The sequence below is a fragment of the Lineus longissimus genome, chromosome 11, assembly GCF_910592395.1.
Source record: "Lineus longissimus chromosome 11, tnLinLong1.2, whole genome shotgun sequence".
NCBI classification, from domain to species: domain Eukaryota; kingdom Metazoa; phylum Nemertea; class Pilidiophora; order Heteronemertea; family Lineidae; genus Lineus; species Lineus longissimus.
In genome coordinates, this window is record NC_088318.1 from 13,910,492 (window position 1) to 13,928,798 (window position 18,307).

An 18,307-nucleotide genomic window follows, 5' to 3' on the forward strand; every position below is an offset into this window, starting at 1 on the left:
CTTCTTCCGACGTTCTCGGCCCTGTATACCTGCTGAACGACGTTAGGTACAAGAGTTGAGCTGTGGACCATCTTACGGACATCGTATTCAGGCTGAGTCGTTTTCATGCCTTGTTCCCGTGGCTTGTTTCTTCGCAGGTTCCCACTCGGCATTTGATTGGAGTCCATTATCGCTGAAAAGGACTTGTTTGCTACGTTTTCGAATACCACCTGGCTGAACATATTGTGCTTTTCGTTGTCTGTATCCAGTGCAAGATCGCCAGCGTCACTCTTTCTGGACGAAAGTTCAGTTTTCATAGTGTTTGGTTGTGACAGCGACTCCGGGCCAAGACCCTTCAATAACATGCCAATGTCATTGACTTGCGGGATCTCAATGTTACTGTGGTACTTCCTAATAGTATATTCGCCAGTTTCTTTTCTTTTAGACGGCTCATTGCGACACGGTTCCACAACAATTGACGAATGGGTGGTTTCTGATATCAAGTCTTCTCTCTTCATCTCCGAGGGCACCATATTCTTTTCGGTTTGTACACACAAAGCGTCCACTCCTAGAAGTGCTGGTTCTGTTCTCGCTGTAATCGTAGCCGAGTCGGCTAATTCCAAGTCCGTATCTGTAGTGATGTTCTCAAAGCATTCTGTTTCAGTCAACGCCACATCTTGCTCTACATCTGATGGCATTACTTCATTGGTAGTCATGGAGGACGCCGACTCGTTTTCTATGTAGTCGGGAGAATTTAATTTAGATTCTTTCAGGTTTTTTTTGCTGGTACAGGGCTCGCAGTCAATGGCAGCAGAAGTGTCAGTGTGTTTGTAGACACTTCGCCCATTTCCAATTTCCGGTTGAGGTTTCTCTGCATTTGATGGATGATTTGTAGCAGTTGCTTCGTGGCAAGCTATATCGGTCGCATTCTTAGTCTCTTCGCGGAACTGTCTCATGACTTCTTGTACCCTTGCTTCTATAGCCTTAGCTATCCACTCCGGCATGTCTTCCCAAGCAGGTGGTTGAGTGTTCATCGCATTTGAGCCCACCACATTCGGTGGAAGTTGTCGTTGGTGTTTTGCATGATTATCGCGTGTTGGTATTTTCACATCAGCATCGTTTTCCGTTCGAGTTGCGTTGGCCCCTGCACCATGCAGATGTGAATTAGTCAGAACTTCACTCCAGGAAATATTACCTCTTTGCTCAGGCTTGCCGTCCTTTTCAAAACCGGTGTTCTGCTCAGGCTTCACGCGAGGATCGATTTTAAGAACGGGCTGAGCTGGCCCGACCTGTGGTTCTGCTTTCGGTGGATGGATCGAAGTGACCACTTCTGCTGGTGTATCTTTGTCCCAATCAATGACAGTAGCAAGGTTCTGATGGCTTCTTTCGAATTCTTCACCCAGGTCCTTCAAGGTCGTGGGATTCGGCTTTTTATCCTTAACAGGCAGTTTGTGCAACCCATCCAAGTGCACACCAGCATGTGGAGGGACTTTCTCCACGGGTAGAGTCGGAAACTCCTTCGTATCAAGCCCGTAGTCACCAGCCCGCGCAGGGCGTCTCACAGTTCCCTCGACTCCGCGTGCTTTCATGAAAGCTTTCGCATTTTCGAGTTGCACTTCTTCATTTTTGACTGGAGATTCCTTCAACCTATTGATGAAATCGTTGTACGTTTCCGTTGATTTCTTCGGTGTTAATTTGTTAACCTTTATGTGTGAAGATCCGTCAAACAAATTTTCAATGGGTGCAGGGACGTACGTACCTCGGGGTTCTTCCTGCGTGTTCTGGGCTGGCCAGGCAGACTTATCTTTAATCGCCTGAAGACGTTGGTTATCGTTGGCCTTCTCTTTAAGTTTATTCATTTGACTCTGGAATTGTTTATTTGACATACCGGCAGGAATGTTCCTCCTCACTGGAATAGGCCTTCCGCCTGTGCTTCCACAGTGTTGCCTGTTATGGTTTCGGGCAGGGGCTTTCACAGTCGAAGCGAAGGCGTGTGACTTCGGAGCTGCAATTGATTCAAAAGTAGGTCTACCATTCGGCAAAGGTTTTGGCTTCTTTGTGGCGGACTTTTTGGTGACTTTAGCAAATCCTGTGTAATTCTCCGTCGTATTCGTAGTCGTCGTGATAAATCCCCAATATGGACCATCCTCAGTAGCCACAGCATCCCCAGCATCCGTCCGCACCTCGTCAGCTTCTTGATCGCATTCAGGACTTCGCTGGTCTTTCTTTTTGTCATCAGGTGTGCTGAAAATACCATAGTCCACATCTTCAGGGGAGTCGACGGAGGATAACTCCGCATCAAGTTCCTTTGTTTTCGAGGGAGTGTCAAAGATACCACAATCTGCATCATTTCCAGCATCATGATCGGACTCATCTGAACTCACGATTGAACCTGTCTTTTCCTTCGCCTCCTCGCGTTTTTGTTGTTGTCGTCGCTTCTTCCGGTCTCGCTTTTTTTCGCGTTTTCTCTTCTCGGCCTCATCCTCTTTAATCAGCTTGTTCATGTTTTTATCCGCAACGCATCTTTCGATGCAATATTTCACAACGTCGATGTTTTTAGCCCTTCCGTTTATATCATCGGCGGTCTCGCACCGAATCAACTGAACACATGGGACACTGAACCTCGGGTGAACTGGAGGTTGCATACGACCGCAAAAGCGGCCCTCGAAGTTTGTGACTTTAGTCCAGCGTTGAAATTCCTCTCCGTGCTTTTCGACCCATTTTCTCCCTTCATCTTCGCTGCATAAAAAACTTATAATACGGATAAAGTTGAACATCATGATGTCGTCTTCCTGGTAGATAGTGACGCACTTCAGAAGTAATTCATCTGCGTTTAGGGAAAAAAAGTCAAGGACGACCGCGCGTTGAGTTTCAGGTTTCAACGGACGCAAGCGGCAGCGCAGAGCGGTCAACATGAGGAACCATGGTATCAATCGATGCAGTACGTAGCACTGTTGGTCGTGATCGTCTAGGCTTGCGTCCGATTGGTCCATCAGAACACCAATAGCAGTTCGCCGCAAATCATTCGGCATTAGGCTGGCTTCGAGGAGAAATAGCGGCGGAAGAGATACCATTTCAGTCAACATGAGCTGGGGGTCCAGTGTGTTTCTCTTGAGAACGTAGATTCGTCTTCTGACGTAGGTTTTGACTAAAGACTTCTCAATGAGTTTCTCCCCCAGGTACTTCATGCAGTAGTCCGTGGTGTAAGCGGTGACTAGATTGTATGCGGTCCACTGACCCTGAAAAGATGGATGAGCCCGGTTAAGAATGTCACAGTGAAGGGAAGAGCGTGGTGACCTGTCAGCAAAAGTGGCGACGTGTAGAAATTCAACGAGGTAGATGTATGCAGAGGGGCATTCGCACTTACGCCTGAAGGTCGCGGCCAGGAAAGGCAAAAGCTGTGTCTTCTATTCCAACATGAATTTAGTATTGGTAGTCATCATTTTACTCACGTCATTAGTGGCTGCCAAGATGTTTGCATCGCATTGCTCCACGAGGTACTTCATCATGTCCCTGTTGGCTCGGCTAGCAGCTATGATAAGTGCTGTCATCCCGTTCTGAAATCATATTCATAGTTACTGTATACCTATCCGCAGAAGAGAGCAGTTTTCTCGCGGAACCAACCACAGGAAACGCCTTAGTGGGTCCACACATAGACCATCGCCATCAGTATAATAGTTTTGGGAATGTTCTGCAATATGAATAAACGGCTATTCCTTAGCAGCACTTACTTTTGTTGTTACTTCCGTGTTGACGTTGATACCCTTCCAATCCTTCATCAGCTTCAGCGCCCTAACATTACCAGTTGATGCCGCGACGGTGAACGCGCTGTAACCAGTCTTGTTCTGGATGTTGACATCGGCGCCGGCCGCCAGAAGCAGACGGGTGATCTCAAGGTGGTTGTCGGTATGGATAAAGACAGCTTCCATCAGAGCCGTGTTGCCATTCTTAAAGGTTAAAAAGTATTTTCACGACAGTCTAGCTCATATTTATTATCAATTTAAGTCAAAACCTACTTCATACAACATCTCAGAAACTGAAATGCGGTTTTCAGCAGACATTTTGACGACTAATTATGCGCCATGGCACGTGTTATCAGCCATGAAAAACCCTCACAACGGCTTGTTTTACATCGATTTGTTTGTTGAAATACATTTAATTTTACACCACATACGTGTATATATGTCATCAGTTTTCATATCCACCATTACTTACGTCCTGTTGCCTGTTGACCTTGGCGCCGTTGTCAATGAGCATCCTGACCATCAGCAGGTCGCCTCTAGCGCACTCCAGGTGCAGCATGGGCGTTTTATTCTGATGATACGAAAATGAACTGAATCACATAAACTTAAGGGAAGACAATCACGAAACGCTTATAGAAATGAGGTGTATATATTGAGCGGCCCGGACAAAATGTCGTGCTCTTGGGAGTCACGCTCTATAATAGTGAAATTGACAGTTAGAAACAATAAAACTCAAAGATTTATAGATATGGACATCTTATTGGCCTACTTTATTTAACTCACCGTGTCCGCCACAAAGTCGACACTCGTAAATTCGAACGTTGCAAGGTTCTGTTCCGGTATCACTAGCTCTGGTACATAATCATGTAGCTTCAATTTACTGGTGAAAAGATCCTGGATATCCAGGACTTTGACCTGGCGACCATTGAAGCTGACGGATTTAAGTTTTTTTGCAAAAAATCGATTTCCTGTGGATAATCTCTGGACCTTCCTGTAGCCGTTTTCATCGCCATTTCGTGGACAGTGAAAAATGGAAACGAACTTCTCTGCAAGAAGCTCGCCTATCAACAAAACGTCATGTACTTCATCCATGTTGACTATATTTAGATCGGTTATTTTCATGGGGAAATGGTGTGCTTTCAGCACCGTGGCAAATCCCAACCGTTTGAATAAACGTCAGAGGATATCTGGTGACGTCATAGGCTGGGAGCGCGCACTGTTGAGACCCGTGACGTCACCGACCAAGAAATGCGGCCCGATCGTCACACGGGGAGGCGAGCCGTATAAAATGGGCACTCGGGGTTGCTTTGCTCCGTGTTTCATTTGTTGATGTCCATCTAACAATCATTTGTGGTCTTTGAGGAATAATGGACCACATTCTAACAAGATGTATAATGAACAACACCCCGTTTTACCTCCCCTGCATAGGGCACGCAATTAACGTTCACAAAAAGGGAACGTTGATGGAGTAGGAGGAGATTAAGTAGAAGAAGGGGAAAAAGAAAAAGAAGGGGAAAATCAAATGCACATTGGTTCTTCTTCAACTCCTTCGGCATGTGCAGTTTAGTCGAAGGGGTACAAATTGTCTCCAAGAGCTTACTTCAAGGGCCCGGTTGTACTGCTTACACGATGTTGCTTCTTATAGTTTTAGCTTGGCGCTTTTATAGTCGATACTGTTTCTTATATATTGTTAAGAAATTGATTCTGGCGATGAAAGAACTAACTCTGGAGTCAGCACAGACCTCGTCTTGAATCAGTAGAAACCACCTAGTAAATCAACAAAAACTCTTGTCTTCACAAATTGCATAGTATACACTGTCTAATTTTAAATTTTACTCGTATCTGAATACAAATACAACTTTCATGAAAAACTTGCCACCTGATTCTTCTACTAAAGTCAAAATAGTCATTCGTGAAAATATTCCTTCGGTTGCCTACTTTTGGATAAAATTTGTATCTGAATACAAATACAACTTTCATGAAAAACTTGCCACCTGATTCTTCTACTAAAGTCAAAATAGTCATTCGTGAAAATATTCCTTCGGTTGCCTACTTATGGATAAAATTTGTATCTGTACAAGACAGGGATACTAAAAAATACACAAGCGAACACAACCTTCGCTATTTTAGGGTCTTGAAAATAGAATATAGAATGTATTTTCATATGACCCTATTCATGATTGACGGTCGTCAGAATGGACGAGACTGATGCGGGTCGCCTGTCAGTCTCACTCGTGTCGTCCGCCTCCGAAGGTTCCGAAGCTTCCTTGACCGATATCTTCCTCGCCACCGGAGTTGCGGCCTTCTTCGCCATGAACTGCTTGTAGCCGAAGAAGCACCCGACCCCAGCACCCGAACAGGCGAGGATACCGACGACGGCACCCACTATTGCCCCGGCGCCACTCGGTTCTGGCTCCGGCTCGGTCACTGGAACGAAACGAATCTATGAATAAGCTTAACATTTGGTAGCCAGAATCTTTAAAAAGTTATTCACGAAAAACTCGGCCAGCGTGATGAAGGGTGACAAACAACTTGCGGAAAGAATCTTCTTGCAATGCAGCCATGGTTGGGCGTGGACATCTTGCTGACTATGGACTTCTCAGAAGGCCTCTATAGATTTATTCGCCAGAAGGGAGGAATCCATCACAAGTCGATTTTCGATCTCATATCAAAATCCGAACCTCAGTATTATTTGAATGGCTCACCTGGCTTTTTGGTCGTCTTCACCGGCGCCGGGGTCGGTGGCGGGGAAGGCGACGGCGACTCACTCGTGCTTGCAGTTGGCGGCGGTGCAGTCGTTGGGACGTATACCCAGTTCCCAAACGCCTCAACCTCACACAAAACCAACGTATTATTGACAGTGTTGTTCTTTATGATGATCATGAACCGTCCAGTCACGTTATTGGTGCACGTGATGTCCACGTATTGTCCAGGAGCGACTGTTTTGTTAAGTTGTGCGCAGGTTTCAAAAGTCCATGACCCGCCGGCTGGTGCATTCGTCGTGGTCACTGCAGGTGGAAATGAAAACTGTCAGAGAGGAATTATTAAAACAGCCAATAATACCGAGCTTTTCTCTTGAACAAAGAACAGACTTCCGCCATTGATATGGCATTCGCTTCGTTTTGAGAGAGTTCTAATTGCTTTAGGATTTCAAGTTCTGCCAAAATGGTGGTGGCATGGATGGTCAACCTTAAACAACGAACAATTCAAGGTGTTTCCTTACCTGTAGAGCTGTTGGATGTAGTATTTGATCCCCCGGATGAAGGGGATGAACCAGATGTCGAGCTTGGGGCAAAATACGCCCCTGGGTAGCGGATGTTCAAGTCTTCCTGGTTGAAGTCCATAGTCAGCAAGATGTCCACGCCCACCAAGTTGTCGTCTGTGAGTAAGGGAAGAAGGAACTTAGACACTGGTGACAGAGAGTGTTAGAATTTATTACGATTCTCATTACCAAGGCGGGTATATCACATTGGCATATATATGGCTTGTGTACGTTAGCAAAGTTTGAGGGAGTTCGATGACCTTCTGGGCAATTTCCGACAAATGTGGCATTGAACTTCGGGAAAGATTGTCTGGTGAATAGAATATTTCATTGTGTGATCTTCGATGGCACTCGCCCGAATCTGTCATCGATAGAGCGGTCAGGCTGCATAGATACATGCCTTTACGCACTGCCATGGCAAGGTGATTTAGAAACGAGAACGCTTGCCCTTTATTTGTCTACTTATTCGTTCCAGTGCTAAGCCGTAGTCCCAACAGAACCTACCACCCGAGTCAGCACTGTTTGCTATGATGACTCGTTTGATGTTATAGTAATCATCCATGTCAACCATCCACCATTCATAAGGGTTGACCCCCTTGGTCTGGGCGCAAGATCCTCCAGCAATCTTCGGGTTTGGTACCCCGTCATTGGCCCCTTGAGATGAGTCCGCCCTTCCGGAGCCTTCTGTGGAAACTTTGGCGATTTTGTTAAGCAGAAGATTGGCTGAAACAACAGAACGCAAGTTTTGTAAATCTTTCCTAAGTGCCAAATCATTTCATATTTTGCATACATGTATTTCGACCCCAAAAGAAAGGGTTGTCTAAATATTGGCTTTTTAAGCATTTCCTACAATTTTTGAACACCATTCGGCACATCTATTTAGAAACTGAAAAACTCACTTTTGTTGTACGTGTAGATCTTCCCGAACACCTCAACCTCGCAAAGTACCAAGGGTTTGTTCTGCGCGGGCGACTTCAGAAACAGGACGAAGCGACCTCTGGCGCCCCCTATGCACGTGGCCTTCACAGCCTCCCCTGGGTACAGTGTCTTGTCATTCTTGAAACAGGGTAAGTATGATGTCCTGAATACGTCATTGGTGAAGAGTTCTCTGGTGATTCTGCCTTCTACTCCATCAAGGCCCTTGTGGGCGTCGAAGCCTGTAGTACAGAAGATTTTCAAACAGAGCTCATTCCTGACGACTACACCTATTATTTGTCAATCTGATTGCATGGAGCAAAAGTCTCCTCAAATTTAACTTTTCGGATCTAGCAGGCAGTGAATCATTTATGATGAAAGCAAACAGAGGCAAATTGAAAAAGTGAGTCACCTACCGCATGAGGGGCACTTGGCGCTGGCCATCATGACCATACCACTGACTGTATACGTCTTGACCAAGTCCACCGCCCACCACTCCGTAGCAAGCTTCCCTGCTGTACTGGAACACCTCTTCCCCAAGTGGTAGTCAGGGGAGAGCACACCATCTACAGCCATGGATGGCTTGGATTGAGCAAACATTGCGTTACTCTGGTACGCTTTCTTTTTCAGTGCCAAGTTCTCTGGAAGAAAAAAAGGACATCATCTTGAGTTTATGAAATACATGATGATGTACTATGTATATGTACATGAAATCTTCAAGCACATTTACCAGAGACGAGCGTGATCTCTAACAGATGTGTATTGCATGGACTAGGTGCGGTCTTGTACAATCATATTAGGAATGCTGCCTTGAAAAAAGCATTGTGCCACGTTTTTATTCCGCGCTTTCCATGGAACTTTCATTTTGGCCTAGCGCAAAGCGCTCATCAGATTGATACCTTGCAGTCGTACCTCTGTAAGGCGAACCATACACCGATAGCTCGCACACACTCAACGGACTGTTCTTATAGAAGTTGTTCTTTCTTAATACCACGTGCTGTCCAACAAGGGCACTTTCGCAATGCATTGACCTTGTCTCACCGGAAGTCATGGATTTGATCACTGCGCATGTCTTGAAGTAGTTGGAGGCAAATTTTGAAGAGTCAAATTTCTCGACGACGCTGACGTAAACGTCCTTCATGAGGCTGGCTACATGATAACAAGCATAGATTATGAGCTTTAAAAAATAGGAAAAGTTTAAACAAGCATTTACTAGTCCTTATCAATATCACCTAATGGCGAGTGAGGAATCAATCTGGACCCGTCCGTTTTGAATATTGTCACACATTGAGAATATTGAGTTTGACCCGGTTTCGATCCTTCGGTGCATGTGACAGGTGTAAAGAATAGCAATGTAAGTCACACAGTAGGCAAGTCCCTTGACCTATGCATCTTTACAAGCGAAGGCCAAGCTCTCGTGACTCGGACATATGCGCCTTGAACTACCTCTTCTTTCCACCTTGTACCTACCCCATTTGTTCCGATTCGTCACCGTCACCTTCCTGATAATGTAGCTTGCCGCCAAGTCAACCCCGATCCATTCATACGAGTCCTTACCGCCGGTCATCGCGCAGGACCCTTCGTCATAGTTCGGGTTCCTCCACCCGTCCACCGCGAGACCAGCTCGGCCTCCAGTCCCGGCTTGGTTGCTACTTTGAGAGGCAGTCTTCTTTAGGGCAATATTTGCTGGAAAATTATAAGGTTGTAATTTGAAATTAACGCTGGAAGGCATTCAACGTGCTTTGACTTTTATATCATAGGAACGTTATACTAATTCATCACTGCCAGCAACACGTGAAACAGTTTCAATACCATATCGCCTCATTAACATTCATTATTAGACGCCACTGTAGCTTACAATTAGCATTCTGAACCATCAGAGTTAATCGGTCCGTTACCTCCCCTGGATTCCGGGATGGCGGAGTGCATCCAAGGCTAGAGGGTCAAGATGGCAATTAGTTAAATTTCGTCAATTTTGAAAAATAGAACTAAAAACTGTCTAATATATTTTGAAACACATAGTATACACCTACGCCATATCAGAGCAGTGTAGATCTCCACTTCACAAATGGTCAGCGCATATGACGTATCTGATGTCTCAATGATGACGAATCTCCCGTTGACGGCTGACGTGCACGTCAAGCTCTCTACGGAGGGACTGACCATAGTGCCAGTGTAGTCGAAGCAGGTCTGGAACGTATTACTGGAGTAGCTGGCGGAGTTAAACGAATCCGTCACAAGGATTTTAAACTTCCGTAAACAATTGGCTGAAAAAAATGTGATTTGAAAAAATGAACTGTTTGATAAAGCTCCATATAAAAAAACTCGGATTTCTTCAGAGTTTTGAACAGTTAGAATATCGGTATACTTTGTGGCTTCTCTTCTATCCATCGTGGATTTTTTCCGTAGAACAGTGCGCTTACCGTTTATCAAAGCTTATCAGGAACCAATCGCCACTTACAGCCACAAGACTTGACATTAGATATCTTCAGGCGGCTAATTCTGTATGTAGCCCGTAAATCCACCGACCACCACTTGGGTCCTGTCTGGGTCTTCAAGGTTTGTGAACAGGTCTTCTTGGAGAAGTCAGGAGAAGCGTCACCGTCAACAGCCAGAATGGGGTCATAATGCCAGTAGGTTGAACTCTGCTTGGATGGGCCAGCATAGGCCAAATTTGCTAGAAATGAGATCAAATCTCGTTTCATTAGAAATTCTATAGTGCACGTATAACATGTGATGATGGATATGAGGTGTCCTCTATTGGAACTCTGTCTCAGGACCAAAAGACCAAATGATCGCTCCCGTGGAAAAATGCTTTTTTGTCGGTAAGAATTAGGTGAAGTTTATTTTCGACCAATGAGTATTGACAAGTGACGACAGGAATTCTATATAGACCCGGTCGGCAAGGCAAGAATTGATAAAGACCAGTCTCTTTATAAATTCTTGATATTGGAACTCTTACCATCGTGTTTCGCGCCATAAACTTCGAATTCGCAGAAGTACAACGGACCCTTCTTCGTCCCCATCACGGTGACGTATCGACCGTAGTTAGGTTTGCACTTGGTCTGCCAAGACATTCCTGCCGGAATTGACCACCCGGCTGGTGATTCATAACAGGGTAGGTAACTCTTGCTATCTATCGCTGCGGGGTCGAAGTCAACCGAGGAGACAATTTTTAAATCGCTCAGTGGTTCTGAAAATGCAAACACGTGTGTCAAAATGTATGTTATTTACCCATTACAAAATAATGATGGGTTTATCTTGTAAATTATTCTGATATTCATGCACACTAGTACCTTTACATATCATGTAGAAAACTGTTTAGAAAATAACAACCAAATTGATACCGATTAAAAATGATCTACTTATTGCAAAGCTTTTTTTGTACAATTTCGTTTCGCCTTGAGCTAGCTGGGCGTGGCGCCGGATTCACCCGAAAGGAGACTACTGGTCTAATCACGGATTTAAATCAGATATTGTACACAAGTCCGTGGTATAATCTAAAAACCGATTTGATCAAAATTATTAATGCTCGCTTATATATTTTTGATTAGGTGAACCAGCGTGTAAATACACGGAAACAAAGTTTTCCAGTGGGCCGAATTGAAATCTACTTACTATCCTGAAGAGTTGTCAGTATGACCTGATGAATCCTGTACACCTTTAGCAGATCTACCGTCCACCAATCCTTAGCAGCCGTACCAGTGGTCGAGATGCACTTCTTTGCGGCGAATGACTGCGGGGCAATCGCACCATCGACGGCTTTGGCGGAGACGCTGTTACCGAGGGCGGTGTTGTCCACCTGCATGGCTTGTTTGAACAGGGCGAGGTTGTCTCCTAAAGAGGAGCAAGGATCAAAAAGTGCTAGATTTAGGTCAGGCCAGCATAATTTTATGAAGATATCGATAACTACACAACACTCATTGACATAAAAGGTTTTCGAGCTTGTGAACCATCGCTTTTCTGCAGGTTAAGGCTGTCTCCCCGGCCAGCTGAGCAAGCAGAGGGGCACCAACATGGAGAAGGAGGAGGCCTAACTATTTCCCGGGCATATCACAAGAAGGCCCTTTCTGACCACGATGACACTTCACATGTTCGTCGAATGTTGTTCCAGCAAGAAGAGGGGCACCAACATGGAGAAGGAGGAGGCCTAACTATTTCCCGGGGATATCACAAGAAGGCCCTTTCTGACCACGATGACAGTCCACATGTTCGCCGAATGTTGTTCGAGCAAGACGAGGGGAACAGCATCAGGTTGTCTGCTGAAAATTCCAAAGGTACAGCTTGGTTTGCAAGGTACAACAACATGCTGGTTCCCGTGCAACAGTGAATTCCCGTATTGCACACAGTAAAATCGGACGTTGGAAGGTCACGCACCTTTATCAATCCAATCAGCTCGCTGTTGTTTTCGAAAGGAGGCCGGTTTGAAATAAACGAGCGGTCAAAGTACTGTACCAGTTGGTACTGTGAAAGCGTTCCTCCCTGCGTAAGTCTGGGAAAAACTTATGAGCGTGTGAATAGCACCAAGTACTCTTAATTTGAAAATGCTTAAAGACGATTTCAGGTGAGTGAGTGACATGGAAATCTCGTGGTTCGAATAAAGGTGAATGGTTTGGTATACCTACCGTTCGGTGCATGTCCCAGCACCTCCACATTACTAATCGCTAATGACTTCATGCTAGCGTAGGCCTTTATGATGATAACAAACCTAGCCAGCTGTTTGTCGGGGCAAAACAAGGAAATGTGTTCGCCAGGTTTCAGCGCGGGTTGGCCAATCCCCGCACATTCTTTATACCCGTCCATGTCAATTCCCTTCATCCCCGAAGGAAGAGTGACCTCGTTTTTGGTGAATTTATTCGATGTGTAGACGGTCGTGTAGCCCAAGAGGTATTCTGAAAGTCAAGTGTGAACATGTGTCAAAACGTTATCGCTGCGGATCATGTCTAACATTATCCACAGCCTGATGGTTCGGCCAGGTGTTATTCACTGCCTCTGTGATGTGTAGCATAGCACATATAGCACGCCGGAGACATCATAGGGTCCGATCGCAGTCATACTGTGTAAGTGAAACACCCTGACCGCGATCTTGGCCAAATTGCTATAGCCGCGACCCAAGCCTCTCAGGCACCTCACATGATAAGAGAGCGAGTGCAAGTCTCGATCGGGGTATGTCGTAAATTCACCGAAGGGTAACCAAACTTACGTTTGTCGATGACGCTGAAGTACATGACGGACGAAAGCGACACCTTCCTGATCTGGAAGGTCGTAGCCAAGTCCACCATCCACCACTTGTAGATGCCTGGGTCTTTTAGCACAGATCGGAACACTGCCCCGTTCTCGAAGTACTGACTTCCCCAGCCGTCCACGCACCTGGATGGCTCCATGTTAGTCTGAAGGGCGCCGTACATATCCGCACTTTTCTCACAACTCACGTCATCTGTAAAAGAAGCGTAGATGATAAATTCGTCCAAGACGGTAAAATTAAGGATTCGATAGCAGTCATCATCAATGCCTTTACCATAAACGAGTTCGCCACCCGTGCACCAATCATTCTCACGATTACGGTACGCAGTTTGTACTAATGAAAGGGACTCATCTTGTGTTACACCAATGAAGATAATTTTTTTTATTCAATTTTCTTGAGATGACAAGTCAATGTCGGGCATGTTGGCCCTGATTAATCAGTCCAGCGTTTTTTGTTGTTCCCCATATGTTAGTCTTTCAATACAACACTTACTATGTATGATATTCCGACGGTAGACTTCCACCTCGCACAATGTAAGATAATAATCAGCAGGTTTCTTGTAAAATATGACATATCGGCCGTGAGCAGGTTCCGGGCAGTGGAACCACTTGCTGCCCCCTTTTGACACATCCAGCTTGGTAGACCCAATAGAGCCGCACTCTGTCCCATTCGTCCAGGCCAGTTTGTCGCCAGTCTGCGCTACCGTAGCGGTAACGTAGATCTTGGTGTTGGCAGCTTGATCTAAAAAGAAAAAAGTCGGATATTGAACAGTGTATTCAAGTAGAATTTTCCTCCTTCAAATCTTGCCATTTGTAAGGGTTACGAGGCAGCTGGCTTTATCTGACTTATAGGACCTCGCATGGCCTTCGAATGTGTTCTGTGAGTCCTCTCCCGAGAATGAGGTTGTTTTATGCGACCGTGCAAGTGAGTGAGGTTGTTCCTCTGCTTCAAAAGAGGTAGTTCTAATAAGTCCTCGCCTTCAGAAGATGTTGTTCTATTAGACCTGACCTTCGAATGAGGTTGGTTGTTTTATAATGGGACAGGACGATATGCACGTCAAAGGTGTGGTTCCGAACAAGCGAAATCATTGCTAATGCAATGTGCAGTAGTAGCGACACCTTTGCGTCGCTTGCTGCATCTTATTCTGGTCACATGATTCTTATAATATAAAGACTCCCTTTAAAATAACAACTCACAATATGTCATTCCGTTCAGATAAAAGATTGAACCGACATCATATGTCTTGCCCAGGTCCACATACCACCAGTGGGGGTTGGTTTTCTTCAGGAAGGAAACTGCGCAGGAGAACCGAACTTCGTTGCTCTCCCGATTCCCGTCCACCGCTCGCGCTGACCCATACGAGGTCGACGCCACGGACGAGATCTTCGTCGTTTTTTTGAAAGCAAGATTTTCTGCAAGTTTGAAATGCATAAGTGATGTCATGATGTTGAACTGTGACGAAAGATGTGTACTCAAAACGCTATAAAGGATCGAGTATTAAAAAAGGAACACTTTCGTAAAATATCATCAACAAATTCATTAGCTGCATGTAGCTATAGCTACACCCTCCGGAATTCAGTTTTACAATTTCAGATTTTGAGTGGATAGCGTGCAGTCGGCTGACAAATGACCACGAAGATAGGACAGCGCAACCGATTTGTGTCCGGCAACACCCATAGAGTATGAAATGCGAAATCAATCTGAAGGAGGCCTTTATAAACAGTTAAATTTTCTTACCCGGGCGATGAAGATACGATAAGGCTGAAATTGAAACAGAATTGTCGGTGATCAACATGGCAGGTCCGTAGACCGGGAAATGAATATAGAGCACCAATAATAGAAAATAAAAACAAAAATGCCCGCCCCGCCAGATTTCATTATCATTATCAATTTTATCATACCTGGTCTAATAAAAGAACGTAATACATCACTTACATGCTTTTTCTTGGTACTCGTAGTACCAATATCCCCAATACCTGAAAATGGTTGTCGGACACTTAATCTTGTAAAGGTAGCATCTCCTATAGCTATAGTGATGAAAGTATGATTGGCAAGTACTGTAACTGTTACAAAAAGCCGCGCATTGGTAGGCATAGCGTTGGTTTGAGATATAACGTAGCAACGCGGATGACTGGTAGCAGTAGACATTTGCCCCGACGTAACCGTAAACCGTAGCTGAAAAATTAAGAGTGAATTTTGAACTGATGATCACAGGACGAAAATTCCGCTGTCTACTTATCACAATCAGTGCCCAATCATACGACCGTATTGTGTGGGAAATAGATTTCCGACAACAATAGACCCATCCAATCTTTTCTTAAACTAATTGAAGAGGGGTGTAATGCACACCTTACACCCCTTAATTTTACCATCCACAAAACATCGGGCGATTCTATTGTTAACTGATGTCTATTCCCCACACAATACGGTCGTACGATTAGGTTCTGTGCTTTTCCTGATTCACGTAAGTATAATTTTCCGCAAGTTCTGGTAAAATTGTGACTCGAATCTTGAAAGAATATAGTAAATGGTAAGGAACTGTTACACAAAAGAATGAGATCTCAGACCAGAGTTTTAATGACTGAATCTTAGGATGCTGATCTATCGGCGCTGTGGGTCGAAGTAGACCTACATTAGGATTAACATATAACGCCGATTTACAATTGAGGGTATATTGGTAGAAAATTAGAGTCAATACCCTGTTCAAAGGCACGAACTATAAAATTGTAGAACGGATGTGATGAATATGAATTTCTCACTTACATGCGCTGTCTGTGACCCGGACCGAGCATCCTACCACAGCCAGTATCGCTATCACTCCAATCTGCATTATAGTAGCTCAAATGCGTGTGGGTCCGCAAACATCTTCCTTCACTTCGAGCGCAATATTAAAAATGACCCGAAATCTTAGGATTACAACACTACGTACTGAAATCTCGTTATTGTTGTAATATTGGGATTATTTATGCATATATTTCCCGAAGATGCCCTATAGCTATTCTTCATGCCTTTGAATCTAGAGCACAGGCAATCTTTTCTATGAAAAGTGTATCGGGAAATTCTATGATATCTCAATGAAAAACAGTTTTAAATTGGTACAGGGCGTGACAAAATGGACTTGTCATTTTCTAAATACCTGACCCAGAAGCAGGATAGTACTATCGCGGGCAGGGGAAAGGTAGACTCCCTGGACAGCCCATCGCGTCATCCTAAATTGGTCTCCTTGTGGGTTAGGGTGAGGAACGAGGCCGGTCCACTGCGTCCAGAGTGTAGGGAAAGGGGACGATTGGGCAGCTGTTGCCGAAGAGGTCCCCAGTACGTTATTGAAAATACGTATCAGTTCTGTCTTGGCATTTGATAAATCTTTATCACATTTTTCTTCTTTTGGAGTTGGATGCGGCTATACATGTACAAGACACTGTATCAAAGGTTACGATTCCTATACCGTGTCTGAATATTCAATGAAAGTTTCATGTAGATACCATCCACATGTACGTGAACTCGTTCGGCGTTCAATTTGGTTGAACAATGGGTTGGCAACATGGTCATGATGTGAGGTTCTGGCTTGGATTTTGTTTCGATTCAGTATAGAATTCATTAACCGACCTTACATCGGTGAAATCGAGTTTATTGTATTGAGATCAGGGATGATATTTCACTACATTTTCAAAAGTATACTGAGCAGGCTTTCTTAAATTGGATTACTGGCCTTTTCGGTGGTTTAATGCAGCGGTATCGATAACAGATTTGAAATAAACAACAACAAGAAAGGAATACACACTGTAAACGTTTAATTTATTATTGAGCAGAAAAGTATCTCACACGAAGCATGAAGAAATGTAATAAGGGAGCCGAGAGGGACCATTCGAATTTTGAATGCTCCACAATAGTTTTAAGCTCTACATTCGAACACCCTCTCACACAAGAAGAAGTGAAGAAAATGTTATACTTGCGCACAAAGTATAATTTTCGAATGTTCCGTGCCTGAAGTTCGAAATTCGAGATACATCCGGGCCTTCAAAATTTCGCTCATTAATACTATGACTTTTAACACTCAGAAATGATTACCAGAACAACTAAAGACTATAAAAGGACAACATGAAACCAGGAACTGCAAACTGCCAAAACTTTTGCACCTCGATTGCGATTTGCAAATGAATTACATGTAGTAAGAATCGTATTCGCCACTCGAAGACATGGAGTCGTTTGTATCATCATCGGAAAGAACCAACGCGCGACAGAAGACGGGCAGGGCATTGCGTCCACGGTAGGGGAGGATGTCGAGTATACGATGAAACTGATTTTCGAAATTGTCCTGCATGACTTCGATGAACATGGCTTTCGTAAGGACTCTGCAATGTAAAGATAACCTCATTGTACATGTACAACATAGAAAAAACACGCCAACGCTGTTATATGCCAAGAGGCTCAACAGCTTCAAATTTAATAATGGGAGACAAATAGCAGGCGTACATGCATGGTCTCAGATAAAAGGGAAAGTCGGTCTCGTTTGACTTTGTGATAAAGCTTGTACGAGCGCAAACAGTGGCGATGATATATTCGATTCATTCATCAACCCACTACTTACTGCAGACGCGTAGCCTGCAAACCTTTCTCTTACGTACCCGTTTGATACGAGACTTTTGATGAAGTTCTCTCCGTTGGTCAATGTCATTTTCTCAAGGAGAGAACCGCGGTTTTCCCGGATGAATTTCCTATGCTCCTCTGGCATGGGCCTGCCCTGTAGTGGGATGCTCGGCATGGGTGAGTCACCATCACTGGTAGGGACGCTTTCTCTACAAAAAACGGATTATAGGAACAGCGCAAATAATTAAGAAGAGTAAAGGTTCTTTTCGGATTCTTTTGCATTGAATTGTCATTGCAAAATCGAAATTCTGTGAACTGGTGCATTGTTTCAGCATTCGAGTGTTCTAAGACAGATTTTTGCCCGCTCGACTTTACCTATATACACGTACTCCCTTCAATAGTTTACTTAGTATCAAATCAGGTTTTATTGGAAAGTGTACTTTTGATTTCCCTACTTACTTCATGATTTCCAGGGCATGGAACTGGTCAGTGAGGGTAAGTGCCTTACAGAAGATGGGGAATGCCCGCCTGCCAACCGTCATTAGCATCTCCAACATCTTCTTACTCTGAGCTCGG

General features: G+C 44.5%; 1 protein-coding gene across 1 annotated transcript; it reads right to left on the reverse strand.

Moving 5' to 3' along the window:
- Window positions 1–5,223: 5,223 nt before the first annotated feature.
- LOC135495796 (uncharacterized) lies at window positions 5,224–16,012 on the reverse strand. The gene is made up of 19 exons (XM_064784719.1): window positions 15,908–16,012; window positions 15,080–15,319; window positions 14,882–14,905; window positions 14,341–14,556; window positions 13,637–13,885; window positions 13,103–13,336; window positions 12,525–12,791; window positions 11,518–11,736; window positions 10,862–11,092; window positions 10,361–10,576; window positions 9,933–10,166; window positions 9,370–9,585; window positions 8,812–9,048; window positions 8,316–8,540; window positions 7,884–8,141; window positions 7,489–7,707; window positions 6,946–7,101; window positions 6,428–6,730; window positions 5,224–6,149 (listed from the first exon to the last, which is right to left on the reverse strand). Exons 1-19 carry the CDS (start codon window positions 15,972–15,974, stop codon window positions 5,893–5,895), a joined length of 4,068 nt encoding a protein of 1,355 aa, XP_064640789.1. The 5' UTR covers window positions 15,975–16,012; the 3' UTR covers window positions 5,224–5,892.
- Between the last annotated feature and the right edge of the window lie 2,295 nt (window positions 16,013–18,307).

Coding starts and splice junctions, on each gene's coding strand:
- LOC135495796 (XM_064784719.1), bottom strand. CDS start 15,974: ATGCAGATTGGAGTGATAGCGATACTGGCTGTGGTAGGATGCTCGGTC. Junction 9,586..9,932: donor CTACACTGCTCTGATATGGC/GTAGGTGTATAC, acceptor ATAATTTTCCAG/CAAATATTGCCCTAAAGAAG. Junction 6,731..6,945: donor TACATCCAACAGCTCTACAG/GTAAGGAAACAC, acceptor TTCCACCTGCAG/TGACCACGACGAATGCACCA.